Consider the following 22,127-nt stretch of genomic DNA (forward strand, 5'->3'; position numbering starts at 1 on the left):
TTCCAAGGTTAAAGCGTCTATTTTCAATTCCAAAAGACGCCAAGAACCTGAGATGGCATGCTGAGGGAAGAAAGAAAAATGGCTTGTTGAAGCATCCTGCTGACTCTCCACAATGGAAGAACATCGATATGAAGTTTAGGCATTTGGTGGTGAAGTCAGAAATTTAAGGCTTGGGTTGTGCACGGACGGTATGAATCCATTTGGCACTCTTAGTACTAAACACAGCACATGGCCGGTACTTTTAGTGATTTACAACTTGCCTCCGTGGTTGTGTATGAAACGGAAATATATAATGCTTTCACTTTTGATAACGGGGCCAAGACAACCTGGAAACGACATTGATGTTTACCTTGAGCCCCTTATTGATGATTTGAGAAAGATGTGGGACGAAGGTGTTACCGTTTATGATGCCCATAAGAACGAGATGTTTCTTTTGCATGCTGCCCTTATGTGGACCATCAATGATTTTCCTATATATGGCAATCTGTCCGGGTACAAGAACAAAGGGCATAAAGCATGTCCCATTTGTATTGATGACACACCGAACGTGTACCTTGACCACTATGGCAAAGATGTGTACGTGAGGACTCGAAGATTTCTTAGGCGCGATCATCCGTATCGTAAGCAGAAAAAGGCCTTCGATGGGAAAGTTGAGGAGGGGGTTGCGCCTAGGCCATTGAGTGGAAATGAGGTTTATGAGAGAGTGAAGGGTATTCCATGTGTTTTTGGTAAAACAACGAAACCAATTGACCCACACGCTCTCTTTAAAAAGGAATCAATCTTTTGGAAGCTTGAGTACTGGAAAGAACATGATGTTAGACAATGTCTCGATGTGATTCATATAGAGAAGAATGTTTGTGATGCAATTCTGGGGACAATTATGAACATTCCTGGAAAAACGAAGGATGGCAAGAATGCGCGGTTAGATTTGCAAGAGTGGGGTGTTCGTCCGGAGTTGTGGGTTCAATCTAAGGTAGGGATGGTGAAGGTTAAGGAAAAGGGAAACGAAGATGGTGGTCAAAACCATAAGGGGAAGCGCAAGGACAAGGCCACGGGTATCGCAAAGAAGAAAGGTGATGGAAAAGGAAAAAACCAAAAGGTGTATTTACCTCTAGCTTGCTACACATTATCAAAGGAAGAAAAACGGAGGTTTTGTGCTTGTTTGTATGACATTAAGCTTCCTTCTGGGTTCTCATCAAACATGAAAAGGTTTGTTTCCTTAAATGGAGAATTAAAGTTGACAAGTATGAAATCCCATGATTGTCACATGATGATGCAAGTTTTCCTACCGATTGCACTTCGTGGAATTTTACCAAAGCACGTGAGAGAAGTTATAACAAGCCTCTGTGGGTTTTTCAATACTATCTGCAGCAAAGTTCTTGATCCCTTTACACTTGATGCTCTCCAGGCGACTGTTGTGGTAACTTTGTGCAAATTTGAGATGTTTTTCCCACCTTCACTTTTTGACATAATGGTGCATTTGATTTTGCATTTGGTTCGTGAGATTAAGTTGTGCGGTCCAGTATTTATGAGGTGGTGCTACCCTTTTGAACGACACATGGGTACACTGCAAGATAAAGTAAGAAATCCAGCCCATCCGGAAGGCAGTATGATACAAGGAATTGTGTCCGAGGAGATTGGGAATTTCGTGGCAGAGTATGTTGCCGTTGCCGAACCTATTGGGCTTCCTACATCCCGACATGAAGGGAGACTTGATGGTCATGGCACAATCGGGTCAAAAAGGATCTGGGCTGCTCGAGATCAAATCATGCAAGCTCACTTATTTGTGCTTCATCATATTGTGGAGGTTCACCCATATTTAGAAGAGCACATGGATAGTTTGCGTGTTGAATATCCATCAAAAAGGGAAAGAGCACTAATGCAGTTGCATAATAATATGTTTGTGAAGTGGTTCCATGATCGTGTGATGCGTCAATTGGATGAGACTGTGTCTGATACAATAAAGTGGCTAGCTTATGGTCCGAAGGAAGATGTTCATTCATTTGAGGGATATGATATAAATGGGTACACATTTTGGACTGAAAGTCGGGATCAGAAATCCTCATCGACTCAAAATAGTGGTGTCACTCTTGTGGCTTCATCAAGAGAGTTTGCAAGTGCGAAGGATACATCACCAGTTGACGCACTATTATCATACTATGGACGAATTCAGGAAATATGGGAACTAGATTACCGTGACTTCAAGGTTGGTCTATTCAAGTGTAAATGGGTCGATAATAATAGGCGCAACGTGAGAAATGATGACTTCACTCTTGTAGATCTTGGCCACTTGCGGGATAGTCTTGAACCATTCATCCTTGCATCTCAAGCTAAGCAAGTGTTCTATGTAACTGACCCGTCCGATCCAAGATGGTCCATCGTCTTGTCTGGCAAAAGGAGAATTTTAAGGGTTGGAGAGGTTGAGGACGAGGAAGAATATGATGCATTTGATGATTCTCCCCCTTTCACTGCTCCTACACTTGATGTAGCAACTGATGTAGATGATGATGCTACTTATATTCGATCTGACCACAATGAGGGAATACACGAATGAGGTACTTTTATTAATGCATGTTTTATTTACTAAATATCTTATGCTACAACAAGTTTGTTTTTATTTAGGGAAGTGTTTTATTTTTTTGTATTTTCAACGTATAAGCATGTAATATTCACTAAATATATGAATTGTTTAGAGAATTATATGTGAATTTGTTATGAAACCAAAGAAGTTGGGTAAGTGTTTGTCTTTCATCGTGCCTCAGAATTGATTGTCATTACTGATGACTAACAATATGCTTTGCTTGTTTACTGTAGGTGTGCACATATCATGGATCCTGATGAGAACCTTCATTCTGATGAGGATATGGATGATGATTCTGGGGACGAGTTGTATGATGTTAATAAGGAGACAAATATGGGGGAATCGGAAGACCAAGCTTATGACCAGTTCTAACATAAGCTTGATGAATTTGAGCGTATAGATGAAACTGCCCCACCTATTAATGATAATGTGGTTACCGAAGTTGTAGGTGATTCAAATTGTGAAACTCAAATGCAAAGACAAGTGAAAAAAACCGGTGGTGGAGGAGGGGTAAAGCCACCGGTGAACAGAAGGAGTAGGGGTGCAACTAAAGCTTTCAAGAAACCCAGCGTTCCTATGGCACTTGAGTTTGATGAGTTAGGTCAACCTACTGGCCAATGGCGCGACAAATTTTCTAGTCAAGTTGGCATTCTAACTCGACAAATACCAATCACACTTGAGTTTGCCGAGATACCTCACGGGTTGCTTCAAACATTTTGGGATGATACTATGGTAAGTATTTATTGCAATCAAACTTTTATTTTAAATTCATATATATAAAAAAAAAATTACAAAAACAACCCCCGGGCCTAACCCGAGGGCTGCAACCGGCAGCTGCCCGGGGCTGCTGCCTGGGCTGCTGCAGGCGCCTGGGCAGCAGCCTGGCCTGCTGCAGTTTCCTGGGCAGCAGCCTGGGCTAGCTGCTGCTGCTGCAGCTGCCTCGGCTGGTGCCTTGCTCGATTCTCGGGTTTTTTTCCCCTTTTTTTCATTTTTTTTTCTCTTGCCTAATGTGGATGTTTGCGCCAATTACAGATTATGTTCCATATTCCTGATGAGCCGGCCAAGAGAAAAGTCTTTGAAGATTTTGTACAAGAGAGATTCAAAAACTTAAAGAGTTACTTGAGGACGAGATGGATCCATAAGAGAAGAAAGAGAAGACCAAAGAAAAATGTGCCTGTAGATGGAGAAGAAGAGAAACCTGATAAGAAACCATGGGATTTATATCCACAAATAACGGTGGATGATTGGGAGAAGTTTGTGGAAAAATCTTCCACTAGGACCGCACTTGTATGTTTTATTTATCAATAGAGTCGGATACTCATATTTAGTTTCTTACAATGACTGATGCTAACATATATATCTGAATGTGTAGGAAAAAACCGAATAAGCTAGAATCAATGCCGGAAAGAAATTGTATAGCCATCATATGGGTTGTAAGACCTTTGTGGAGTTAAGACCAAAGTGGGTCAAACCGGGTCTATACCCCAAATCCATAATGTCATCAACTGATAAACCACTTTCTTCCGCGGTGACAACTTTGGTTAATCGTGCAATTGACTGGTGGTGTGCTATGCATGGGTTGGACAAGGAAACCGGCAAGTATGTCATGCAACCGGATAAGAAAGTAGTAGCAGATGCACTTGTAAGCAAATTTTTCTACTTATTAATTGTATTTCCTTGTCAAGTACATTGTACTTAGATCTGTTAAATTTTTATGTGTTGTTAAAGCTCGAGCATACTTCGGAAGTGATTGAAGGCAAGCTGACTCCAAGCATCGCACATGATCCTTTCACCTTAGCTTTGGGAAAACCATACCACCCTGGGCGAGTAATTGGTTTTGGCGGGAAACAACTAGGGTGGGAGAAGGTGATGGGTTCAGAATACACCAAATCATCAAAAAGCAGATCAAGTGTTAATTCGCCACATTGGATTGATGAGAAGGAAAAGGAATCAATTAAGGCGGAGATACGCGCGGAGCTGCAAGAACAGATGCAAAGTCAATTCAATGCCATTCTGAAGCACATGAACTTGCCGCCTTTGCCATTTCCCTCGAGTACCCTAGTAGACTCATGTAGTCACCCAGGAGGCCCCGAGGACGATCTAGTAGTTGAGAGAGAGGTAATTTTAGTACTAGGACGAATTACGTCATATGAAGTTCGTCTAATGAGGTCGTTTGCATGTTTAATTATTTTACTTTTGCAGGATCCAAGTCCTACGGATGCATAGTCACTGAAGAGAGCAAATCCGATGCCCGAACCTTTCCTAAATGTTAAGGTGAACTTCACTACCTAATCAGCTTTTCTTATGTTAGGCTTTCGTTTATTATTTCTTAACTTATGTCCTAACTCCTAACCAAATATGTAGGAAGAGACGCCTTGTGAGCTTCTTCACCCCGGGGAAACAACCGGTGGAAAGTTGCAGTTGGTGGGGTATGGTAGTGCACAACCTTTTGACAAGGTGCATTTTAAGTTTAATACTAGCACCCATTACATCTCGGTCGGGATCGATTCTATAGCTGCTGGGTTTGAGGACTTACCACTACCGGTGCCTAGAGAGGAATATGATTTTTTTTAAGTTGTGTGACGCGACCGGGAGCTTTGTGCAATGGCCACGTGATCGGTTGAGGTTGGTAGAGGGGTAAGTAAACAATACTTGTATGTAACTACTTATATGTAACTAGATTAACATGTGCTTTGTGCAATGACCATGTTTTTTATGCTACTAGATTACTATGGAAATTCAGTCCGCTAAAAGAAAGAAGGTGGAGAAGCAAAAATCCAAGGAAAAAGGTCCTCCGAAGATGGAACAAGGACAAGTGTCGAAGAAGAGTTCGAGAGCTTCATGTACTCCACTAGTAGAAGCCGAAGTCCTTAGGTCGCTTTCGAAAGCATGTACTTTTCTTCACAACTGTGTTAGTGAGTTGCCTACGGGTACACATATTCAAGTGAACTTGCCTAAGGCATTGTTCCACTATGAGGAGGATGCGATCGCATACATTTCTAGAGAGGATGTGACGGAATTTCTAACCGGTTCCATGCTTAACATTTCCATAATTCAAACATTCATGAGGTAAATTAACAAGACTAGTTCTAAAAATATTGTATTTTTGATATTTTCATACCAAAACAATGCAACTAGTAATTACTTGCACACATTACTTTCTTGAAGGTCACTACAGGAGCTCCTTGCTAGTAAACCCGATGGTGAAGCAGCAGTTGGGTGGTTATGCCCCGAGCAGACCTCCGTAACCAAATGCTTGAATAACCCTCGTGATGTGATAGATTACCTTGAGCGGGCTATTAGAGAATCAATGCGTGCGAGAAACAAGTTCTTATTAGCCCCTTGTTTTGAGGAGTAAGTGTAAATATATCACTCTTAGTTTGTTTGTTAAGTATAGATGTTGACGCATAACAATTGATTGATATGATATTTGCTTTAATATACATGTAGTCTACATTGGAGCCTTATGGTGATTTGTGTTTCCAATAACACAATCTACTACTTTGACTCGGCTCGTATATGGCCACCAAGGAAGTTGCAAGTGAATAACCTATTGAATAGGTACATACCGCTTGCTATATATTGTTTTGTATCATCACTTAAGTGATTGAGTGGCTATGTTCCTAAATCATTTGTTTTTTATTTTTTTGAAGTGTTATGAAGAAGTTGAATTGTCGTTCAGTTGCGGGTCCCACGTGGAAATATGCGAAGGTAAAGCCTCGATATATTGATTTATTTGATAAAATTGCCTTGAGTTTTGGCTATGCATGACTATTTTAACTTTGTGTCATTTTAGTGTGCGCAACAAGACAACGACGTTGACTGTGCCATCTACGTGATGAGGTTTATGAATGACATAGTCAATAGGTACACTGAAGCCCAACACATTGAGGAGGTACTTGTTTTTACTTTTTTCCGGTTCGATTTCGGGTAAAAGTCGTCCTAAAACTAAGTATAATGTTAATTTGCTATGATTTCAAACATTAGACACCTAAGACTAGTTATAATTGACATGTTATGATAAAGAAATTTCTCATTAGATAAGAAATGTAGAAATCAGGCAACGTAGTAGTGAAATAGGCGATTTCGGGTAAAAGCCGTCCTAAAACTTAGTAGAATGCTAACTTGCTATGATTTCAAACATTAGACACCTAAGACTAGATATAATTGACATGTTATGATAAAGAAATTGCTCATTAGATAAGAAATGTAGAAATCGGGCAACGTAGTAGTGAAATAGGCGATTTCGGGTAAAAGCCGTCCTAAAACTTAGTAGAATGCTAATTTGCAATGATTTCAAACATTAGACACCTAAGACTAGTTATAATTGACATGTTATGATAAAGAAATTGCTCATTAGGTAATAAATGAAGAAATTGGGAAAGTGAGCACCCGAGGCAACTACAGCACCCGAGGCAACAGCCTCGGGTTATGCTAGGCAGCTGCAAGCAGCCAGCCACCAAACTGCAACAGCTGCCAGGCAGCCGCAGCAGCAACCTAGGCAGCTGCCCAGGCACCAACAGCAGCAGCCTAGGCAGCTGCACAGGCAGCTGTAGCAGCCACCAGGCAGCTGCCAAGGCAGCTGCACAGGCAGCTGTAGCAGCCACCAGGCAGCTGCCAAGGCAGCTGCTGCAGCAGCCCAGGCAACATCCGTTCAAGAAACCGAGCGGTTCATGCAATTTTGTGTAATTTTTGCGTACTTGCATTGTTACTGTATTTTGGACAATGTTTGTGATAAAAAATTCCAAATGGAAAAAAATGTAAAAAATGGGCAAGTGGAAGTGGAATAGGCGATTTTGGGTAAATGCCGTCTTAAAACTGAGTAAAATGATCTTTTGCTATGATTTAAAACATTATACACCTAATACTAGATATAATTGACATGTTATGATAGATAAATAGCTCATTAGATAAGAAATGTAGAAAACGGGTAAAGTAGTAGTGAAATAGGCGATTTTTGGTAAAAGCCGTCCTAAAACTTAGAAGAATGCTAATTTGCTATTATTTCAAACATTAGACACCTAATACTAGTTGTAATTGACATGTTATGATAGATAAATAGCTCATTAGATAAGAAATGTAGAAAACGGGCAAAGTAGTAGTGAAATAGGCGATTTCGGGTAAAAGCCGTCCTAAAACTTAGTAGAATGCTAACTTGCTATGATTTCAAACATTATACACCTAAGACTAGTTATAATTGACATTTTATGATAAAGAAATAGCTCATTAGATAAGAAATGTAGAAATCGGGCAAAGTAGTAGTGAAATTGGCGATTTTGGGTAAAAGTCGTCCTAAAACTTAGAATAATGCTAATTTGCTATGATTTCAAACATTAGAAACCAAAGACTAGTTGTAATTGACATGTTATGATAGATAAATATCTCATTAGATAAGAAATGTAGAAAACGGGCAAAGTAGTAGTGAAATAGGCGATTTTTGGTAAAAGCCGTCCTAAAACTTAGAAGATTGCTAATTTGCTATGATTTCAAACATTAGACACCTAAGACTAGTTGTAATTGACATGTTATGATAGATAAATAGCTCATTAGATAAGAAATGTAGAAAACGGGCAAAGTAGTAGTGAAATAGGCGATTTCGGGTAAAAGCCGCCCTAAAACATAGTAGAATGCTAACTTGCTATGATTTCAAACATTAGACACCTAAGACTAGTTATAATTGACATGTTATGATAAAGAAATAGCTCATTAGATAAGAAATGTAGAAACCGGGCAAAGTAGTAGTGAAATAGGCGATTTTTGGTAAAAGTCGTCCTAAAACTTAGAATAATGCTTAATCGGGCAAGTTAGAATGATGTTTGAAATATTTAACATATATACATTATTTTTTAATTATTAGTTTGAATTTTATGTAATATATGAATAATGTTTATTAATGTTTGGTATTTTTTTGTTTTCAAAGGTTTGTAAGATTCAAAGGGAAGGCCCTTTGACAAAGGAAGAAGTTGATGAAATTCGCGACATGTGGGCTTTTTTTGTGACATTTGATGGCATCTAGGTAGAATATATAATATATATGTGTTAGTTGGATAATGACTTGGATTGAGTTTTTTTTTTTTTATGAACAATTAATATTTAGTAACCGTACGTATCTTTTTTATTTTTATAGTAAATCCATATATATGTACATTATATTACTTATTTGTAATTAGTACTATAAATTATTTATGAGTTTTATATATGTTATTATTATTATGCATTTTATTGTTATTGAATTATTATTATTCCAAAATTTGTAATATTTTTAATTAATTATTTTTAATTATTAATATTAATTAATATAATAATATTAATTAATAATAATATTAATAATAATAATATGTGCTTATCAAAGCCAGGTCACTAATATTATTATTATTAATTATTATATATATTAAAAAAAAAATACAAATGGGAAGCGGTTTGGCGCCAAAACCGCTTGCCATTCCCCCCAAATGGGAAGCGGTTCTGAACCGCTTGCCATTTGCTGTGCAATTGGCAAGCCCCCTAAACCCATGCGGTTCTGAACCGCTTTCCATTTGGGGGTTTGAACCGCTTCCCATAATGTTTTTTCTACTAGTGAAAATATCGTTTCAAATTATGAAAATAAGTTAATAACGGAGTATTGAGGGATAATATTCAAGATTTGAGATAATATGTCATGGTAATTACTGCCCTATGTGGTCATATGACTCATATAGTAATACATGAAAAAAAAGCCCGACTTTTATGATAAAATACAGAATTTTGAGTTTTTAAATTACAAGATTTACAACCTTCTAAACCTATTTGAATTTTATTTAATCATTTATGGTACGGGTTCACAATTATTCATTTAAAAATATACGATTCTACTTTGAAAGAGAATATAAAGACCGGATCATGCATGCATTGGTCAAATTTTCTAGAAGGCCTAACATTGATCTCTCTATATTGATCATATCGCTAAGCACTAGACACAAGACACAAAATAAGTTTTTTTTTTTTTTTTTGTTTTAATTTTCTGTAATTAGGTCCATCAAGCTTGTCTAAAAATATAAAATAAGTATATAATTTGATCTTGGTAATATGTACCCATAGTAAAAGATCAGCAGTAGGCTGCAAGAAAACTTAAATTGAAACTATTTTAGAAAACACTAAAAAATACACATTCTAATTAGAAAGATACGTAGTAATTACATTACATAGAAAGTAATGTTGGAATATTGTAGACATTTAACTTGTTGGCCCTATATAAGATGACACTTGTAGGAAAACAAAAACTATAGTTCATGTTCAATCATAGGTTGACCAAAATATAGTTTACATTTTATTTTCGGCAATCGTTTTTTCTATTTTTTTTTATTGGCAATCTAAGCCTTTACATAAGGAATCCATCTTTATTAGTCTATATTCACAATAACTAAATTATTTAAGTTTTTCTTCTATAAAATTCAGGATTTTATCTTCACCAAACAAAAGAAAAAAGATTTATTTTACACCCATTATGTTCACGACAGCCAAAAAAAAAAAAAAAAAGATCGAACTAATTGAACTAAAAAAAGAAAATACATAATGAGCATTTTTAAGCTCCTTGATGGTCTATTTATAAGATCCATTCGATGGCAAATAGGAGCTTAAATTAAAAATAAATTGGACTAAAAAAATAATTTCTTTTTTCTAAAAAAAAAGAATAGCCTAGGCTAAAAATAAATTGGATTAAAAAAAAAACTTTTTAGGTAAATAGGAGCAGCAAAAATTTTCTCAAATGATGCAACAAAATTCCAAAGTTAATTGCCTTTGGATACATAAAGCAAAGTAAATACCTGAGTGTATAAATTAAGATGCCACCAATATAATAACTTCAATTCTTTTTGATTGAGAATGATTTGTCAATATTCTTCTTCTTCAAAAAAGAACGATTTGTCAATACAAAAATCATTCATTATTTATTTTTATATTCATGATGATGAATGATTAACATTAACGGACCCTTAATAAAGTGAATTTTAATTGATTATATATATATGGATTACAGAGTATTAATTTAAAAGATCATAAAATCTATATACAATATAATAAATAGTGTTCTTATATAGATGTAAATATATGTGATTCACACGACAGCTACACAATTCATGCAATAAATGTGTTGACCTTTATCAGTTCACAAACCAATATTGTCAATTAAGAAAGATAAACTAGCTAGCTAGCTAACTAGCCTCTATATCTTTTCACGCACCGTCCATGACCTATTAACTTGACCTTTTGTGCATGGAATTTTCTCTGTTGTAAAGATGTAATGCTATTTTTATAGCTCTATCTTGTTCCATGTTTGGTCGCTTTATTAGCTTACTCAGCTTGTCAATCATCCTACACTTGCTATAATTTTTAAGTTTGCAAGCAACTCACAACTCACAATTGTATACAAGTAAATTCATTATACTATACACTAAGATGGACCCGTACGCATAATTTGTAGTTAAGCATTGAAAATCATTGGAATTAAGAGAAGCGTTACAGCCATTTAATAAAAAAAATCAGGTAAAAATCAAATAAATTAAATTAGACTGTTGAATATATACTACCAAATATGTGCTACCATAAAAGATTTTATGCATACTGTTAGAAGACAATGTGAATGCCAATCATTGATTTGATGTTGCAATGCACATATAAGTCCAACCCTTGTGAACTTATATGACAATATATGAGCATGATTGAATTCTACTCTTAGTATAGAAGTATTAGCTATATATATAGGGTGTCATATGAGGCAATAATAATAACATACTACAATTTCACTCATCCTCTTTACTTCTTCTCCTTCACTTTCTCCTTTCACTGATTAAAGACTTTCTATCGGTAAACATTTAACACGTTATCAGCACCAGTTTTCAGTCAGGTATATTTATACCTACTTCTAAAAATTTATAACAAATAATACAATCTACTTCTAAATGTTTCGAGGAGTATGCTCTATAGTTGCCCATATTTGGGATCCTCTATAACAGAAACTCAAACATTTACTATATATACCTCAAAAACAACGGTGAAAGTTCTCTTACTTGTGAATTTACTACTATCATCTTTTGTTTATTCATGTTGATGTTTCTTTGTTTGATCCATGTTGCATACTCATTTTACGTAAATTTTTATCTTAGTTATTATAATTGCTAAGTAGTAGCTTTGCATGCATATTATTATTAACTAGATTAACAAAAAGATGCAGCCTTTTATACTTATTATTTTTCTTACTTTTACATACTTTTTGTGTTTCTTTCCGTTTTCGAACCCATGATCTTTTATAGATATTAGGGCTCTACTATGGCTTGCATTCCCAGTGTGATAACCTTTTACAATTATAAATATATATATATATGGACCATAATTTTATGCCAGTACGTTAGACTATTATATGATATTTTTACAGTTGTACATAACAGTAACGGATAAACCTACCTCTATAAAAGACATATTTTTCCCCCAATTTCACCACAAATCCCTTATCCCTTCCCACTTTTTATCCAAAAATCACCTAAAAAAAAAAAAAAAAAAATTCACCCCCTTCTTCTCCGATATGTTCCCCGACGACGGCAACCAAAACACCCAAAACACCCACAACTTCACTTTTGAGGAAGATTTAATGAAGATAAAACAATATTTCCTTCTAATTACGGCGCTTGTAATTTTATTAGTAGCAATATTAATTTTTGTCATTATGTATAAGTAAAACTCACTTATTTTGTCGTTTTAGTATATTAAAAGCTTGTTTTTGTTTTATTATGTATGTTTTTTGTTATTAATCATCATTGTATAATATTACCGTTATCATTATAATTATTGTTACTATTGTCATTGTTGTCGATTTGCTGTTTTTTTTGCAACTAACATGATTAATTTTTGCCTAATCACATAATTACTCACAATAATAAACCAAGGGGGAGAAAAGACTACATTTTTATGGTTTATTATTATTAAATTTAATTATCACGTGTCTTATTAACTTAATTATAAATATGGAAGAACTAAACATGTGAGTTGTACATATAATTTGTTATTATAAACTAATTATCACGAAATTTGTTGTAGCTAAAATGGGAGACCTTATGAAAAGACAGTTCAGCATCTTAGATTTATCTGGAAAGAAATTTCTGGAATGGAAAGTGGACGCAATGATGAATTTGAAAGCTCAAGGCTTGGAGCACACTGTTAAAGAAAATAAAAGTCCCTCTGGTCAAACAACTGATGCTACCTCTTCTGCAATGACGGTTGAAAAACCTATCACTGAACAAGATAAGGCAAAAGCCTTAGTGTTGTTAAGGCATCATTTACATGAAGGCCTTAAAACTGAGTACATGATGGTTGAAGATCCCAAAGAATTATGGGACTGCCTTAATGAAAGATTTGGACACCACAAAAGGGTGCTCCTTCCTAAGGCATTATTTGACTGGACAAATTTACGGTTCCAGGATTTCAAATCTGTAATAGATTACAATTCAACCATACATGAGATAGTATCTATATTGAGATACTGTGATCATCCAGTCACCGATGAACAAATGATTGAAAAAACACTCACTACCTTTCATGCAAGCAACATACTGTTGCAAGAACAATATCGTGAAAGAGGTTTTAAGAAGTTTAATGAATTAATGAGTGTATTGCTTGTTGCGGAACAAAATAGTGATCTTTTGTTGAAAAATCATAATCTCAGACCAACTGGGTCTTTGGCCACTCATCATGAGGCAAATGCAACAAGTTCTTATCCACTCGAGGCAAATGCTGCACGAAGAGGTGGACGTGGAAATTACAATGGCCGTGGAAAAGGCCGTGGAAATTATCGCGGACGAGGCCGAGGACGTGGTAGAAACAATTTTCAAAGAAACAGTAATTTCAAAAATTTTGAAAAACAGAAGGGACAGTCATCTGGAAGCCACAAACAAACTCTTTCAAAAGGAAAAGACACATGTTACAGATGTGGCATGACAGGACATTGGGGACGTACTTGTCGTACGGCCAAACATTTGGTAGACCTTTACCAGGCTTCTGTAAAAGGCAAAGAGAAAAATGCAGAAGCAAATTATGTTAATGAAGAAAATGCTCCATGTCCTACCCTTGATGTGTCCGATTTCTTCATGGACAATGCTGAAACTGGGAATGATTTCATTCTTGGAGAAAACAACAATGCTTAGGTTCCCCATCTACTAATGTAACATATGCTATGTTTTAATGTATTTTCTTAGTTCCCTGTATTTTAAATTTCTAGTCATGTACTTTAAATCTTTATCATCAATAAAAGTTTGTATGATATTATTCTAAACTAATCTTAAATTTATTTTATGAAGATATGGATCTACCTGAAGTTAGTTCCGAATATCAATGCCTTTTGGACAGTGGAACAACACATACTATCTTAAAAGATAGAAAATATTTTTCACAACTAAAGTTGTTTCAAGCAAATGTAAACACCATTTCCGGGTCAGCTAAATTAATTGAAGGATCTGGAAATGCTTGTATAATGCTTCCAAATGGAACAAAATTAATAATCAATAATGCTTTATATTAGAGTAAATCTCGAAGAAATCTCATAAGCTTTAAAGATGTACGCCAAAATGGCTATCATCTAGAAACAATGACGACAGGTCAAAAAGAGTATATATGCCTCACGGCAGAAAAACATGGCAAGAAACATATATATGAGAAATTGCCAGCATACTCTTCGGGGTTATACCGTATAAACATACGACCCGTGGAAATCAATATGATATCTAACCAGAAGTTAGATGACAAACATTAGATTATTTTATGGCATGATCGTTTGGGACATCCAGCAACTGGGATGATGCAAAGAATAATAGCACATTTAGTTGGACATTCAATAAGAAATGTCAAAATTCCCCGATCAGATGAATTAACATGCTCTGCATGTTCACTTGGAAAATTAATAATAAGGCCATCTATGAACAAAATTTCTACTGAATCTCCAAAATTCTTGGAAAGAATTCAGGGAGATATATGTGGGCCAATTAATCCAGCATGTGGACCATTTCGATATTTCATGGTTTTAATTGATGCTTCCACACGATGGTCACATGTCAGTCTGCTTTCAAGCAGAAATGTTGCTTTTGCAAAATTACTTGCCCAAATTATCAAATTAAGAGCACAATTCCCAGATCATACAATAAAGAAAATAAGGCTCGATAATGCTGGGGAATTTACATCCCAAACATTTAATGATTATTGTATGTCAATTGGAATTGATGTTGAACACCCAGTAGCTCATGTTCATACACAAAATGGTTTAGCTGAATCACTAATTAAGAGATTACAATTGATTGCAAGACCATTATTAATGAGGTCAAGATTGCCATCATCTGCTTGGGGACATGCTATAATACATGCGGCAGCGCTAATTAGATTAAGACCTACAGCTTATCATAAATTCTCACCACTACAACTTGTTTGTGGTCGAGAACCAAGTATCTCACATCTAAAAATCTTTGGTTGTGCTGTATATGTTCCCATTGCTCTACCCCAACGAACAAAAATGGGTCCACAAAGAAGGATGGGAATTTATGTCGGGTTTGAATCCCCCTCTATAATTAAATACCTTGAACCATTGACTGGTGACTTATTTACGGCTAGATTTGCGGACTGTCACTTTAATGAAACAGTATTCCCAGCCTTAGGGGGAGAGAAAGTGGACCCACATAAGAAAGAAATTGAACTCATTTGGAATGCAACACAACTGTTGATGTTAGACCCACGAACAAATATGTGTGAACAAGAAGTTAAGAAAATTGTTCATTTACAAAGTGTTGCAAATCAATTGCCCGATGCATTTGTAGACACAAAGAAGGTGACAAAATCACATATACCAGCAGAAAATGCCCCTGCACGTATTGAAATCCCAACTGGTAATAAGGCCATAGAAAATGAATCTCAGGCACGCAGAAAGCGTGGAAGACCCCTTGGTTCAAAAGATTCTAAGCCAAGGAAACTAAAAAGATTGGATGGAATAGAAAATGAGACTAATAATGTTCCCCCGTCAGAAGGTCAAGAAAGACCAAATGTGGATGAAAGTAAAGAAAATGATGATAATCCAAAAGGGGACGAACAAGAAGACAACCCTACGGGGAATGAACAAGATGTTCAAAATATCGATAACAATGAAATTTCAATAAATTACGTCTCTACAAAGACTCAGTGGAATAGGAAAGATGTTATCGTTAATGAAACATTTGCAAATTCCATCGCAATCGACATCGTGTCTGATGAAAATGGTGTTGAACCAAGAACTGTAGAAGAATGTCGACGTAGGAGTGATTGGCCAAAGTGGAAGGAGGCAATGCTGGCTGAGTTAAAGTCACTTGAAAAACGAGAAGTTTTTGGGAAAATAACCCTTACACCAGCAGGTGTAAAACCCGTTGGATATAAATGGGTATTTGTAAGAAAACGTAACGAGAAAAATGAAATAGTTAGATACAAGGCAAGACTTGTACCCCAAGGATTTTCTCAAATTCCAGGGATTGATTATGAAGAAACATATTCTCCAGTGGTTGATGCAACTACATTAAGATTTCTGGTAAGTTTGACAGTCACAAAAGGACTGCAAATGCGATTAATGGATGTAGTGACTGCGTATTTGTATGGGTCACTCGATACAGACATTTACATGAAAGTCCCCGAAGGACTAAAACTACCAGAAAACCACAAGCCTAGACAACTGCTTTCCATAAAACTAAAAAGGTCACTTTATGGATTGAAACAATCTGGAAGGATGTAGTACAACCGTCTGAGTGAATACCTTATGAGAGAAGGATTCAAAAACAACCAAGTTAGTCCCTGTGTTTTCATAAAGCGATCACAATCAGGATTCGCTATCATTGCAGTTTATGTTGATGATTTAAATATCATCGGAACCCCAAATGAACTCGAGAAAACTGCAAAATACTTGATGAAAGAATTTGAGATGAAAGACCTTGGGAAAACTAAATTTTGCCTTGGACTACAAATTGAGCACTTGAGTCATGGCATTTTTGTCCATCAATCAAACTATACAGAAAGAGTTTTGAAACGTTTCTTCATGGACAAAGCAACCCCAACCAACTTCCCAATGGTTGTTCGTTCTTTGAATATGAAAAATGATCCATTCAGACCCCGAGAAGAAAATGAAGAGATTCTGGGTCCAGAAGTACCATACTTAAGTGCAATTGGAGCCTTAATGTACTTAGCTAACAATACTAGACCCGACATAGCTTTCTCTGTGAAATTGTTAGCCAGGCACAACAATGCACCAACATATAGGCATTGGAAGGGAGTTCGACACTTACTCCGGTACCTACGAGGGACACAAGACCTTGGTTTATATTACCAACCAAAACAAGATGCTGCTCTCATTGGGTATGCAGACGTTGGATACTTATCAGATCCTCAAAATGCCAAGTCACAAAATGGATATGTATTCACTTATGGCGGCACTGCAATATCATGGAAATCAACAAAGCAGACATTGACCGCGACATCATCAAATCATGCAGAGTTGATAGCCCTCTATGAAGCAGGACGGGAATGTGTGTGGCTGAGGTCGATGATCAGTAATATCCAAAAGGAGTGTGGAATGAACGCAATAACAGAAGACCCAACCATCATCTTTGAAGACAATACGGCATGTATCGCTCAAGTAACTGAAGGGTATATTAAGGGAGATAAAACGAAACATATTGCCCCAAAACTGTTCTTCACACATGATCTGCAAAAGGACGAGGAAATAAATATCCAGCAAATTCAGTCTTGTGAAAATCTTGCCGACCTTTTCACCAAATCACTTCCTTCGAAGAAATTTGAACAGTTAGTTCACAAAATCGGAATGCGACATCTTCGTGAACTATGCTGAGATCAGGGGGAGTATTATATGTACTGCACTCTTTTTCCCTTCGATCAGGTTTTTATCCCACCGGGTTTTTCCTGACAAGGTTTTTAACGAGGCAGTATACCAAAGCATATAATACTATATCGTTGTACTCTTTTTCCCTAGTTATGGTTTTTATCCCAAAAGGGTTTTACCTAGCAAGGTTTTTAATAAGGCAACAAATATTTTTTTTATGTATAAGTATGGGCATTCAAGGGGGAGTGTTAGAAGACAATGTGAATGCCAATCATTGATTTGATGTTGCAATGCACATATAAGTCCAACCCTTTTGAACTTATATGGCAATATATGAGCATGATTGAATTCTACTCTTAGTATAGAAGTATTAGCTATATATATAGGGTGTCATATGAGGCAATAATAATAACATACTACAATTTCACTCATCCTCTTTACTTCTTCTCCTTCACTTTCTCCTTTCACTGATTAAAGACTTTCTATCGGTAAACATTTAACACATACGTTATTGTTAATTTGACTATATATTATCCATAAAGAATATATAAGACTTTGAAGATAGATCATACATACAAGTATGCTATATATAAAGATACAAGACATTTTCATACACTCATAGTTGACCCCTTGGAATATATATATATGTATATATAACAACTCTTCTTGTTTCTGAATAGAGCTTCACATTCTCCACTCTTACTCTTTATCTCTTAATCTTCTTCAAATCCTTAGCTAACTAGCTCTTGTAGTACGTATACATTCCCACTCTTGTACAATGGTGCAAAGTGGGTTCAAACAAACTTAAATTAATTCTTTATCAAAAGTAAATGAATCTATTGTCTTAAATTATTAATAAAAAAAGACATTTACATAAACTTTCATAATGACTTAAAAATCCAAAAACACTTTATAGTATATTATAAATTATATATTACATATTATATATTATATATAGCACATGTATACACATATAAATATTTATGTTTTACATTGAGAAATTTCTCCCAATTTTGATATTGTATTTCCCAAATTAAATTATTCAATACTTCCTCCGTTCTGTTAATATTGCAACAATGGAATTTTTGCACTATTTATTACTCTTGTTTGACCATATAATATGATTTATACGTTAAGCAAAATATAGTCATGTGGGATCTTGTTGGATTCGTCGCATAAAATACTTTCACAATATTAACTTTTTATAATTTTTACCCTTACACAATTATAGATATTTAGCATATAAAATGTGCATAGGGATGCGTAATTTCCTCCTTGTTGCAATATTAATAGAACGGAGGAAGTATAATTTAGTACCTTTTTTTTTAAATGTTTGTAATATTTTCTTTTTTACAAAAAATTAGTGGGGTTAATTGACCCCATTGCTTTAACTTTGCTCTGCCCTTTCTCTTGTACTTCCTCACTTCTTTTTTTATTGCACCATGAGGGATTTCACAGTTCTCAATGCATTACTTTAGCTATTAATATCTTCAATTTTACTTTTGTAAAAATTATAAAAATTTGATATTTGAAAAGTAAATTTTGAGACGAATCTAACTAGATTCCACATGACTATGTTTTTTCTAATGGATAAATCACAAATGATGGTCAAAGAAGATTAAGTGAATAGCATAAAAGTCCTTATGATGCAATAAAAGAAATACAGAGGAAGTATTATTTTCCTAACAAAAGCCAACAAATACCATAAGTATGAAAATCAACCTTTTGTTAAACTATCTATTCCCTAAATGTTAAAAGTCCAGAAATAATGAGGAACAAGATGACCAATTAAGCTCACTTCCTGACGCTCTTTTAGTCGTTGAAAATTTTATGGATCTACAAAATTTTTAGTCGTTGAAAACTCGATATGTCAAAGAGATTGATGTGTGATTTTACACCAACTTACATACAAGTCCTACAACTGCTTTTAATTGTGTACACATCCTTATTCTGAATACATATAAGTGTATAACGAAACATTGAATAATACTCCACATATAGGTTTACTTTTTTATTTTATCATTTTTTTTTCTTATATTATAAGTTGTACTTGCTAAATGATCACATATTCATGGATCACAAATGTACACATATAGCTAGAGGTAAAGAATTACAAAAGTAAATAATACTTTGTATAAGATAATTATTACTTTGTATGATATTTGAGGTTTGAACTCATAGCTCTAATCAAATTGTTGGTGCAAAAGATGACAAGTTAGAGCAGAGGGAAAGAAAGGAAATAAATATTACACTCACCAAAAGGATGCAAACCTCTACGTGTCTTTTTAGTTTAGGTATGGTAAAATTGACACTAACCACCTTTTTATATATTTAATTTATCACCCTTTTGATATACTGCAAAGACAGATATAACAGTCAAATTACGATATACAATGTTGCTGTATGCAGACCCGAGGATAAATTTTGTTAAAAAAGGTCAAGTCTAGATAACAAACAAAACAAAGAAATTAAAAAAAATTATCGATCAGTTAAAATGGTCATAATTTTAGAGTTTAGTTAATTTTATTAGCATATCAATGAATCTATGGTCCCCTATAATCAATCAAAAGGTGGTAATTTCAAAAGTGAGTTTGATCAAGTGGAGATGATTACATTAGTGTTGATCAACATGTTCTTACAAGGTTTGTTATAATATTTAGTGTTATTTGTTTGTATTAGACTTCATTATCTTAATTCATCTCTTCATAATCAAATCTTGTCTCAAAAACCCTACCACAAATTGACGCCTAAAAGATAACATTACATCTTATCTTAGTTAATCATACAGAGCATAATTTATCATTTATTACCACCAAATTATTCTCTAATATCTAATGTTGGACCACTAACCTTACATAAACATGTTTAAAGTTCTCTTTAATGCGTGTTTTAGGGTGATTAAGTTATAGCAAGTTGCAATAGTTTTATTGGTTTCGCAAGCATATTCATGCAACATTTTAATTAAATTGACTCTTTAGTCCTTGTAACTAACTTATCTTCTTCTAATTTTAATATGTTAACTACGTACTTTTATGCGCATGCTAATCGATGCCACATTTCCATGTGGATTTTGGCTTATCTAGGAACAATTGAAGAAGATCTATTGGATGATACTAAAAGGAATTAAGCCTTTGATTTTTGTATGCATAATTAATTTCTTGAAAAAGATGTAAATTTGATTAATAATTTTAAATTTTGTGGAGTTGGTATGGCACAGTCCCCTTCCTTTTGATCCAAAGTCTTTCCCTTTATGTGTGGAATCAAATCTTCCCTCCTCGTCCACTTCGTAGAAATGTTCCTAATAATTTATTGCAAGTTGTGTTCATCGGGTTACATGAACATGAACATGAACATATTATGTTAAAGCTCATTTGTTTCATTATGAAATAAAAATTACCAACTTTATCAACCTTGATGAATACATATGTTTGATTCTAAGAGTGCCTTTTCTTCACTTATTTTACGTCCAATAACTTTAGATAGGTTCAGTTCAAAAAAAAAAAAAAAAAAAAACTTGTGGACATACCTGTCATATTGTTAAATATGTGTGCAGTGTGCTATAGTGTTATGGTTTGTTCATTGTTATTAGTTCTTGCATCAACCGTTGTATTGTGTTCAAAAAACTTTGGAACACACTACTAAAGCAACAAGATTTGGAAACTTCATCTAGAAGGTTTACTCCTTAGTCCTTAGCCGTTTTAGAACTTAGCTTCGATCGAGAAAGTCTCCTTTAAAGATTTAACAAAAAAAAAAATAGATAAGGTTCCAAATCATAATAGTAACAACACGACAAATTAAACCTTGAAAGAGTTGCAATAGAGACTTAGATCTGGCAAACTGGTCATTCGGGTCGGGTTCAAGCGGGTTCGGTCCAGGTCGATTCAAGTTTCGGGGTAAATTCGGGTCAACACTTTGGGTCAAGTTCGGGTCGTGTTTGTTCGGGTTGGATCAATTTGGGTTGGGTCAATTTTTAGGATAAATTTTCGGGTCAATTTCGGATCGAGTCAATTTGGGTCGGGTCTATTCGGGTCAAGTTTGTGTCGGGTCACAAAAATAAATTCACTTAAAAAAATAGTTGGAAAAATAAAGTAAAGTTAAAAAAATATTTAAAAAATTGTGAGTACCTATTACTTAGGAAAGAAAGAAGCACTAAACTAAGTAATTCACCATTTCACCCTATTCATTGTAGGATTCGGGTCAATTCGGGTTGGGTCGATTCGGGTTAATTAATTCGGGTTAAAATTGGGTCGGGTCACTTTGGGTTTCGGGTCATTTCAAGTTTGGGTTTCGGGTCAATTTCGGGTCAGGTCAATTCGGGTCATGTTCGGGTCAACTCCATTTCGGGTCGGGTTCTGGTCAGGTCGGGTCGGGTAGGTCGAGTTCGGGTCATTTTCAGGTCAATGGTTTCGAGTCAACTTTCAGGTTACGGGTTGGGTTATTCGGGTCGGGTCAATCGGGTCGGGTTAGGATTGCCTAAATCAAATTAGCTTAATATATATATATATATGTATATATATATATATGTATATATATATATATATATATATATATATATATATATATATATATATATATATATATATATATATATAGAACACCTGAGTACAAATTTAGAACATAAGAGTAAAAATTTAGAACATGCGACTCAAATTTAAATTTAGAGCATATGAGTAATAATTT

At 35.0% G+C, this 22,127-nt stretch overlaps 1 protein-coding gene across 1 annotated transcript; it reads left to right on the top strand.

The window, feature by feature from the left end:
• Window positions 1-12,654: 12,654 nt before the first annotated feature.
• On the top strand, window positions 12,655-13,752 carry LOC110698268. Its single transcript, XM_021875664.1, has one exon. It carries the CDS (start codon window positions 12,655-12,657, stop codon window positions 13,750-13,752), a length of 1,098 nt encoding a protein of 365 aa, XP_021731356.1.
• Window positions 13,753-22,127: the final 8,375 nt, after the last annotated feature.

Source organism: Chenopodium quinoa, unplaced genomic scaffold, assembly GCF_001683475.1.
Source record: "Chenopodium quinoa cultivar QQ74 unplaced genomic scaffold, ASM168347v1, whole genome shotgun sequence".
Classification (NCBI taxonomy): domain Eukaryota; kingdom Viridiplantae; phylum Streptophyta; class Magnoliopsida; order Caryophyllales; family Amaranthaceae; genus Chenopodium; species Chenopodium quinoa.